Source organism: Paralichthys olivaceus, chromosome 13 (assembly GCF_024713975.1).
Source record: "Paralichthys olivaceus isolate ysfri-2021 chromosome 13, ASM2471397v2, whole genome shotgun sequence".
Taxonomy (NCBI): Eukaryota; Metazoa; Chordata; class Actinopteri; order Pleuronectiformes; family Paralichthyidae; genus Paralichthys; species Paralichthys olivaceus.
In genome coordinates, this window is record NC_091105.1 from 4,852,692 (window position 1) to 4,863,592 (window position 10,901).

Consider the following 10,901-nt stretch of genomic DNA (forward strand, 5'->3'; position numbering starts at 1 on the left):
GAATAATTGAACCTTGAGGCGAGTCGTCTCCCATTATCACAAATCTTCACATTAAATCTCTAAACAAAACCAGTAAAAAAGAAGCAAAAAGCCTAGTTAAGGAAAATCAATAGCAACAGCAGAATTCCTTCCAACATTTTTCTTTTCATAAATGCTCAGCGGGGCTGAATTGAAATGCAAGTTTTTGAAATGTTTCACTTTTTTCTGTCTCATCACAAAAAGAATCTCGACAGAAGACCAGTGTCAGTGAGGCTGGAACATGATGGATTCATGAGAGGATGAGTCACATCGGCCTGATTGAGAAAACACCTGCACTGTCTGCCCCACATTTGTCATGTCTGATTTATCCGCCTCACTGCAGCAACCAAATCAATTCTGATTAAAGCTGTCAGAGCCAAAATAACAAACAAATGTTACTGAAGGTTTGAAAAGCTGATATTTACCATGAACAGTGCAACATGGAGCCTAATAACAAGTGTGGAATTGAGCTGTTTATCATCTGAGGTTCAGATATCTGATTTAAATCTTCAATATTAAGGGTCCTGCTCCGACATCAGTCTGATATCGATTTGGTTTTGTTGTTTTGCAAGACTGCAACATTTTTTAAGGCATTTTCACGCCTGTCTTGTTCGTGTCGGACCTTCTGACTTTCCAGTTTAGTCAGAACTAAAATATCCTGTGTGAAAGGTACGCACCAGAGGTGGTCTTGGTTCGGTATCAAACTAAACCATGGTTGGGGCTGTTTGCACAATGAAAATAAATGTTTTGGATAGTTCAGACTTCCTGACCACTTGCAGGCCATCGAGAAAGCATTAAACAAAAGGAGAAAAATAATTGAAAGTGGTTCGCTGGCAGTCTTCACCTCAGACGATAAAATATTTGAACAATGAGGACGTTCATTTGGCTCATAGTACTGTGTAGTCGTGGAGGGAGGACTTCAGTCCTGTTTGTGGTTGTCTTTAAAATATTGCTCAGGATGTGTGTCTGTAGGAACATTGGGTGAGCTGAGTCCGACGGCCCATTGCGTGGCTGACTCAGTATTTCCCCCGTCTTTTGTTATTGTTGGCTGGGACCTGTAACTATTTCTTTTTGATTTGTTTTTGGTTAGAATCATTGTTCATGGATGTTGCATTTGTCTCCCCGGTGTCTAGTTGAGCCATCGTTTGTTCTTTTAAGGAGGCTGTAAAAACCATAATGATATAACAGTGGTGGGGAAATGAACAGAATGAACCTTTTCATTGATTTTCTCCATTCACACTGAAACGCACTGGACTGACAACAACCCAACGTCAGACGCATTGTCTTTAATCGACAAAATTTCAATGTGAAACGAATCTAATCATCACATCATTACTACCAAACTTTACATACATATACCACCGTTTGAAACCATCACTACCACAGTGTTTTTTCAACCTGTCTATCTACGCAGAGGATATTCTTCTGTATAAAACTACAGAATATCAGATTCACTGGAGCCTGAATAAAGAAAATCATGTCAACAATTCCAATATCTCTTGCTGTGTCTCCAAGTACAGCTGTTGCTGTCAGGTATAGATATTGACTTGTCAGCAAAGTGTTATATTAGAGTACTGTTGCCCAACATTAAGCAGCTAATTGCCCTTTTCTGACACTTTCATCATTTCTTATAGGATTCGGAGGCTTGCTGGCCAGATAAAGGTCACGTCGATACAGCCGGTACCCCCTTGATAGGGAGAGAGTGTGATGTTTTGCTGCTGTGACAAAATGATTTCACAGAGTCATTTCCGAAGGGAGGGTTACTAAAATGTTTGTTTTGATGTGCTAAACCTATTTGAAGCTTCCAGCACTGTATTTGATGAGTATATCAAACATAGCATTAACTCAGAACAATGGACGACAGGGAATATCTGCTTCAGGCAACAGTTTTCATTGATATGTTTACATGTACTCCACTATTGCAAAAACTGCTGCAACTTGAGCCAATGGTCAAAGCATTACCAACATCTGGCTTTTGTCTGCACGGGAATGGATTAAATTAGCAATAACTCCCGGGTCAAATCACTCTGCAAGAGATCCAGGTTTTAATTGGTTCCGGATCTGATCGGCAGTGATGGAATCAAGACACCCCGGTGAACAAGCTAATTTGGCAAGACAGCGAGGTGAGAAAACTCCTCTAATGGCAATGGGAAAGACATTTTTTGTGGGTTCACAAGTTTAAAAAACCTGCTAATTTTAGAGGTGAATCTCAAGGTTTTCGAGTAAACACAAGCTCAACGCAAGGATGACACGATGAGAAATTTCGATTAGAATTTAAATGTGCAAGTCTTGAACTTAAAGCATTGAAATAACGACAGTTTGTTCATATTGTGTCCTGCCCTCAGGAAAGAAAAATAGTTTACTGACGTATTTGAAAATAATTAATAGAATTTTTGAGCCGAATTTTGAAATTGAATGATATTACACAACACGAAAGACTCATTCACCAACATCCTTCAGTGCAGAAACAAAGCAAATGTGACTGAAGCACAGTTTGAAAGCAAACATCGTCCTTGAAATGCCTTTAAATAATTTCTCAGTTGAATGTTGTGCAGCAACACCGATGCACATCCAGGCACTAATGGAATTTCACTCACTGCGTTACAACAGTGGGATGTGCAGCGCAGGCTTTTAGCATTATCCAATCTAATTAGTGAAATATCATAACACAATAACACGGCAGCATCTTCTCCCAAACCCAATTAATGGTCTATTTTAGCACAAACGTTTGATGAAATCTCACCTAACATCCCACTAACGACAAAAGCATCACAGCGTCACGAATGTGATATTTTGTTTAGAGGAAACATTGCTGTGATCTTCTGCTTCAGAACACGTGCAGGAAAACAGCCCGAGATGAAGGTGCATGTGTGGGGCTGTCACAGCTAAGTCCTTAGTGAAATTCTGACTAACTGAGTCTTTACTGTCAGGATGTCGAGCTTATGCGGCCACTTTATTATGAGAAAATCCCACCGGCACAGGAGAGGTGAATTGTGGGATATCGTTAAATCACATAAGCTCCGAGTGGAGGGCAAATACACTTTTAACCACCAAGCGTCCAAGGTTTTGCATGGCACGCTTTTTTTCCTGCTAATAGGTAGCTGTGCTGTACATGCTGACAATTTTAAATCATGTAACCTGCGGAGTCTCCAAACCAGTGGGCGCACTGCATGAACATCTTATTAGAGGTGTGCTGCTTTGCTGGAATGACTCCCTAACCAGCGGCATATCACATTAGCACCAGCTCCTTAATGCCGCAATATCACACAAGTGACCCTGACACAATTTCACTACTCCCACTCACAGCAAAATCACCCCAAATAGTTTTTTATTGGCAGGGTAAGCCGTCCATGTTTTAATTCGACCCAATCATCCGCCTGCGATATCAATCCATCTCGATCGCTGCCTGTTGCAGCTCTTCTGAGTCCCTCCTCCACGCCTCACGCCATCTGTCTCTCTTTCCTCGCTCCCTCCCAGCAGCCCCCCTTCAATCGTTTTTTCATAACTCCTTCATCTCTCCGGCCTGTCCTCCATCATGAGCTCCCCCTGTCTTTTTTTTCTCCTCCTGCCGTATTAAACACACATACAACACTACACGCGTCGCATGTAATCATGCCAACTCATCAGCTGATGATTGGAGTGTGGTTGCACTGACACTGGCCACGCCTGATTCATAGCAACGTGTTTGTCCGTCTCTACCGCTGGCCGACTCATTATCATTTAGAGCTGCTCGCTGCGCAAACTACACACCCACACGGTCTGTCGCTAACTCCTGACAGGAATTAGAATTATGTGAAAGCCGAGATTCTTATAATCACTATTATGTCGTGCCAAAGTCCAGGGGCCCGGCCTCTCATGTCTTTTTGTTCCCATAGGACACAATGTTGGTATGTGGTGCTCGTTAGCGCACCCTGCGTCACTTCTCCACCCCTCACTCGGTCCTTCTCTCTCTGTCTGTTAAAGTCTAGAACACAATTATTCCCATTCTCTGTCTCTCTCTTTCACCCTCCATCTCTCCGGCTCACTGTGAATGAGAGTCTGCAACACAATTACCCCTGTTCTCTCTCTCTCTCCCTCTCTCTCCATCTTTCGTGCACTTTATCCATCCATCCATCCATCCCTCCCTCTATCTCTCTCTCTCCTCCTCTTATGGCTTCAGGAGGAGTCTGTGAAGGGAGCAGCCACTGAAATATTTATTGATCTGTTTTCCTCAGTTTTATTTATTTCCCTTTCTTCCCTCTTGCCCGCCCTTCCCCGACGCACAGACCCAGAAACACCTCCAGCGCCACGAGATGTCAGGGGCGGCGGCGGAGGCTGAAAATCCTCAACATGAAACCATTATTTAGCATTTGTTGCACCCAGTAGTTTTACCTGTGTAAACAAAACAAGAAGTGCGAGGGTGGGGATGAAGGCAAATATGAGAACAACGGCAGCATCAGCTACAGCGAGAGCAGCTGCGGCACAGAATGAGACACGTGGATTGTTCAGCATTTTTTTTGTTGCCTATTTCCGCTGCAGAGGGCTGTTGACAGGAAACACCAAGGTGCTGCTCTTTTTAAAGCAAGTTGTACACATCTGCGGGCTATTGAAGTAGTCGTAGTAGTAGTCGTAGTCATGGCAACAATGCCCTGAGCAATTATAATTATAATGGTAACAGTTTTGACACTGGACTAAATGGATTCACTGATGAATCTGACGTTATCTCTGCGTAATTAAAGAGCTTGCGTGCTATCGTGCGTCCCCGTGGTGAATATCAGGGCAGTTCACCAGGAGTTTTGAGATTAGTCCAATGGCGAGTGATTCAGCCGTCACTTGAAACTAATGTTTTTCTCCAGCTTTGTGTTGTAGGACAAAACTTCCACAAACACACACACACACACACAAGAGGGAAGGATCACACACATATAAACACGTGCACACACACTCAGAGACAAAACACACATACACAAAGCTAAGTCCCATCACCAGGCACGGCCTGCATTAGTGCCTAAGCCTTTTCCATTGATTTGCCGGCGAGCTCCTTGTCTTTTGGTAATGAGGACAGGGAGAGAAGCGGGACCCTCGTCCCTGCCGGCTCCCCGAGGACAAGCAGCCTGCACTAATCTGAATTGTGTTTCCAATGATGCTAACTCCCTGGCACAAAAAAACGACTGGAAGGAAGAAGAATAGAAGGAAGAAAATCACACAGCTCTCTCTCTCTCTCTCTCTCTCTCTCTCTCTCTCTCTTCTCTCCCTCCTCGAACATTTTTCTCAAATGTAAAACATCTGCACATTACAAAACCAGAAAACATCTGTTTTTTCCCCTCCCCCCCCCCCCCCCCACCCCTGCAGCGTGTGTGCTGAAGCCCTGGAAACCAACGGGAAGAGCCTTCCAATCTGCTCAGGCATCATCGACCCTCCCTAAACGAACACTATCGAATAGAAATCAATGAAACGTATTAATATCTGTGCTGCGGTGTGTATGTATAAAGACGTCCCCTCCTCTGCCTCATGGCTCTGCTCCATTGGCCATCCATTGATTTACTGCTCAGGCCTTCAGAGGGGGAATGGTGGGAATTCATACTTCCCAGTGGTCGAAGTAAAGGTAGTATACCACAGAGTATGCATGCATACATTTACTTCTCTGTGTGTGGGTGTGTGTAGGTGCGTGGGCTGATGGAGGATGTGAGTACATGAGCCACCACTTATCCCTGCCTCTACAGCCACTCTGCTCCCTCTTGAATGAGCCTTCCCCTTCACTAAATAAAATATAAACCCTTCTCGTTTGTTACACTGAGAACCCACAGTTCATATTCATATCCACACCGGGACTGACACAGGTCTTTAAGCCGGGACTGGGACGCAGGGAGGACGAGGGGAGGTTGTAACAGAGCGAATTACTACAGTAATTAAACATGGTATAACTACCTGTCCTGGGTTGAAAGCGGTCCCAGTTCCTTTCCATTACACTGAACTCCATATATTAACTGTAATTATAATTGCAAACAAGCCTTGCTGTAATCATTATTTATGACACTGACACTATATGTAATTGCCAACCCCCCCAACCAATATGTGAGGCCCAGTGAAGTGTTTATCAAAACCGACAGGAGAAATCTCAAGGGCAGCGGCTTGGCAACACACAGGCTAACCATCCTCAAAGGATTTGAGCCCGTGACCCCCCCCGGTCACCGCGCTGACCAGATACAGGGGCTGCTAACACGAGATATGAGATGCAGAGTTCAGCTCTAGCGCAGGAGGTTGTGGGGTCACCAGCTCACAGGTTATAGATCTATGTCTGGCCTGTAATTGGAAACGCTGCAGAAACCCACGGATTCAGGGCACAATAATGAATACAACTCCGAATTACTCTCTGTTCTGGTCATTTGGTTTTGCTGATACCTGCCACCCCTTCAAAAAGAGTCTTCTTTCAAGGCAGAGGTATAAACTTCTCAGTGCAATAGGTTCAAACATTTCTTTTTTACTGCTAATTTTCACTCTGTGCAGTTATCCAAAAGACAGTCCCTGTTTTACTGCCCTATTGTCTGTGCGCCTATTGTTGTTTTAAACTTGCTTAACTGTCTTCGGTGGGTTTGTTTTTGCTGCGAGGCTATATTTCATGTGGGGTAATAAAGACTGAATGGAACTGGTTGAGGTGGAGTCCGTCTTGTTTTTCCTTGGGTGGTGTTTTAATTTTCAAGAATCGATTCTCTGATGACTGATGTTGAATTTGCATAAAACACCAACCTCACACATTTCTTCCATCCCTGTCAGAACAAGGTGAAAGCACAGTGGCATTTCCTCAAGGCGCTATCTCTGTATGTTGAATACACCGCACCACAGGCCACCACACACCAATGAGAGAGAAAAAGTGAAACCCAAGAGAGAAACGTTCAGACCACAGACACACTCCAGGCTGGTTAAACCTCCAACCCTTGTCTCCAAGGCTCTTGAGACCAAATCCAGACCCGGTCCAACACTTGCAGATAGAAGAAACCTGCCAAAAACGGCAAAGCATTTCTAAGCCAAACACGGAGAACAACAGCACACACAGAGAACATGGATTTCAAAGGGAGGGAGAAAAAGCAGAGGCCCCTCCAGAATAGGAGCGCAAGGCATCTGTTGATGCTGGCATCCCCCTTCTCTTCATCCTCAAGCCAAGGCTGGTGATCCAGTTGAGTGTGTGTGTATGTGTGTGCGTGTCTATGAGGGAGCAGGGAAGAAGGGGGGGTAGCTACATGCTAACATTTGCAATGCGCACTGACCCCACTTGGCCCCCATATGCTGCTGAAACAAGAAGAATGGTGGGCTACAAAGCGACCCTGCCTGTTTTCACCTGTGTTCCTACCCTGTACACTTCCTCTTCCAGAACCTCCATCGTGACAGTTCATTGTTGGTGGGAAGAACCATCTGCCGGGCTGTTTCCATATCACAGAAATATATGTTCTGTATAGTGTGACAATGGGATCTATTGCAGTAATCGCATGATTGGAGATCTGCAGGGCTAACTATCAAAACTCAGAATTAACATGATGTTTTATAACCTTAACCGTCCTCTGCTGTGACCCATGTGGCAAAAGCAATTTCTCTTGTCATCTTCATTTTTCCCCGAGTCAATGAATCTTTGTGTCACAACAGAAATACGTCCATAAAGGAGTAGATTGCTTAAATTCTAGCACGTGTCTGGTCTCATCGATGAAACAGGTTTTGATTTATTGCAGACAGCTGTGTGCCAGATATGGGCATATACTTGTTTACTCTATGTATGAGTCGGCACTTGGCCATCCACTCTACTTGAGTTACGGCTCTCAGACATTTAAAGAAAAAGGGAGAGTAAATCAGGAAGGGAAAGGTGTGATGGCATGCCAGCAGCTGACATCACACATGTGGTTATGGTTCGTCCCCTCCAAACCACTCTGTTACCTCTGAAAGGCCGAATGGTGTTTTACAGCACAGAAAAGTCTTTTTCAACGTGGTTGGCACAGGTCTGCAACAGATTTCAATCTCTCTAAGGGCATTAAAGATAAAATGCCACACTCTCTCCCTTAATAAATATTTGTCCTGCATAATGTGAAGTGGCTAAATGAGTGATAACCACTGCCAAGAGGAAGAACTGTCTCCAGATGAATAAAATACTGTAGAAGCCATACAGTCAGTTTGTATTATACATCATTAAGCAGCCTATAATAACTCACAAACAATCTGCTCAACTGTGGTGGTGAAGCGTTTATGCAACCACATACCACACTAGCCTGACTCTCAGAGGCAAAGATAAAAAGGATTATTCCAGTGCTGCATGATTTAACAAGTAGTGGATAGCTCCCTTTTAACAGCCATGTTCTTCCTTTATAATGCATGCCGTCCACCTTAAAGATGGACATGTTGTGCACCTGCAGCAACTAAGAGCGACGGGTGAGATCCACCACAAAGATGAACTTATGCTGCAGTGTGCACGGCTCCCATCCTCCTATCCAATCACTCCTCAATTGTGGCTTGCATGATTGGTAACTCCTTCACGGCGCAGAGCCCACAGGTTACAAATTCAGAGGGCTGGAGGCCTGAAATGAGACTAAATGCGGTTGTGGGGTTGGATCTGAGCGGCGCTGTGACGATTGTGTTTGTGGGCTGTGTGCGTCCTGCAGGGCCGTCCGTCTGCTCTCTGCCTGGTGCGGAGAAAAGCCTCGCTGTGGTGAGCCAACCATGACCAGCTGGGCTCTCCTGCCCAAAAGGAGCTCACGAGCAGGAGGCTATAGCCCCTGCGTCTGCAGGTTGTTAACCTCACATCTTATTGCACTGACACATCAATTATTGTTATTAAGGGCTGGAGTAATTTATTTATATACTGATTTCCCTGAGGAAGAAGGCAGGACTAATTGAGCCAGGTGTATTTGTGTGTGAGCATTCATGCTAGATGGGCTGGGGGGGGGGGTGATTACTGCGCACAGTGAGAATACCATGAACTAATAGAGGGTGGGACATCCCATGGTGCATGAGGTGGATATTAGAGGTTGACATGATGAAAAATGGGAAATGGTTTTGAATATTCCCTGGTTAATGTTTCTTGTGGACGACTGGAGCACGTCTACACTGACTGTGGGTGTAACTCATTATGAAGCAGTTTGAAACGTCACGTGAATCCTACGATTGGTGAAGTTATCTACAGGCGCTTCAAGCTTTTAAGTGGAGACATCTTAAGAGCAGATGAATGAAGCGGGCTTGCCTCGTGCCTGGAGCTGTGAGGAAGATGTTTTATGCCAGCGATAAAAGAGACAATCAAGGGCTTGACTACCCAGTCAGTCAGTTCGTGTTTGACGCCCCCCAAAACCCAAACCCCCCCAACTGTCCATCCATCACCATTTATCTCCATGTCTCTCTTGACCTTGGTTTTTGAAGAGAGAGAACAAAACGCAGTCTTTCTCTCATGTGTCTTGTCTGCTTTGCTTTTTGCACATACACAGACATTTACACCCTCCCTCCCCCATTCCCCACCACCACCATCCTCTCTTTGCACTGGTGGTGCGTAGTGTGCGTGGGAGACCGGACACACACGTAAAGGAATGTCCACCAAAGACTGCATGGGGGTGGGAGTCTATTTTCTTTTCTCTCATATAGTAAACAGCTTAACATGCAGCAGCCGTCGCGCACATCACTGAACCACGAGGTTGGCTTGGAGATGAACCTGGCGCTGCGCTCTCACGCACGCGCTCACGCACGCGGACATGGCATCTCTTGCTCTCTCCTCCCCCCCCACTCCCGACGCTATCCTCATTTTTATCTATCCGTGGGCAAATGGAAAGCTGGAGCGCAGCGGCACCGCGGACACGCGTGATTCACAGGCAGGTAGACCCCCCCCCCTCCCCACATCCTTCACCTCCTTCCTCTCCTCCTCATCCTCATCATTAGTATTCACCTCCACCGCCGTTTTCAGAAAAATGAAAAGGCGAGGATGCGTGCGTGGAGAGACAGCATCGGCAAAGTGGCTCGTAAGAACTTACCTTTCGACAGCAGAACCAGGATCACACCAGCGAAGGCGTTCCACAAGAGGGGGCAGCCCATGATGGAGTTGTGATTGATTTTCTGCTTGTTATTGCAGCCAGATGCTTCGGTATTCCTCCTCTTATCGAGCCGCTGCGCACAATCTGTGTGTGAAGACACGGAGCCAGTGGATGGATGTCAGCAGCAATAGTCCAAACGTTTCTACATGTGACAGGAAAACACCAGTCTTCACTTTTCCTTCTGATGGTGGAGACCAGAAGAAGGGGGGTGGGCTGTTTATCTTCTTCTGTGCAGAATCTCTCAGCCAGGAAAAAAATATCAGAGCAGAAAAAAAAAACACAGAAATCCCAGACACTTTATAGTTTGTGCCTTTTTTTAAGAAAAGAGAAAATGTTAGAAAATGCACGAGCAGAGAAGGTAAATCTGTTTCTGTCCAGTGACTTTAGAAGAAGATGTTGTTTGGGCAGAGAACGGGATGAGGTCTGCGCGTCCTGACCGGTCGCAAGTCGCCGCTTGTGCCTTAATTAGTCCGCTCCCGTGTGCCTCTGTTGGTATGCAGCGCGTCTCGTCGCTCCGCACTCGGCGCGTCGCAGCCAGCAGCACTGAACGCGAGGCGCACAAGAAAAGAGCTTGATTGACGGTTCGAGCGGGGGGCCTCTCTTCCAATCACCAGCCCAAGGGAGGGAGGCGGGATTTACGATTGCACCGATGCCCGGCCCCGATTGGCCGGCGGAGGCGCACGGTGCGCGTACGGTGCGCCTCCGCCGGCCAATCGGGGCCTGGCATTGGTGGGCGGGCGAAGAGCGAGGCGAAGCGCGGCGCGGTGATAATGCAATGTGATTTATAGCCAGTCCGGTGTTGCTGCAGTACTCAGAGAGAAAACAGTCCACAGGGGGACAAGCAGGCAT

At 46.0% G+C, this 10,901-nt stretch overlaps 1 protein-coding gene across 1 annotated transcript in view; it reads right to left on the minus strand.

Moving 5' to 3' along the window:
* Positions 1-10,639, minus strand: part of iglon5 (IgLON family member 5) — a 98,203-nt gene extending 87,564 nt beyond the window's left edge. The window contains exon 1 of the mRNA XM_069537430.1: positions 9,993-10,639. Coding sequence (XP_069393531.1) covers positions 9,993-10,053 — 61 coding nt within the window. The 5' untranslated portion in view covers positions 10,054-10,639. The remainder of the gene's footprint in view (positions 1-9,992) is intronic.
* Positions 10,640-10,901: the final 262 nt, after the last annotated feature.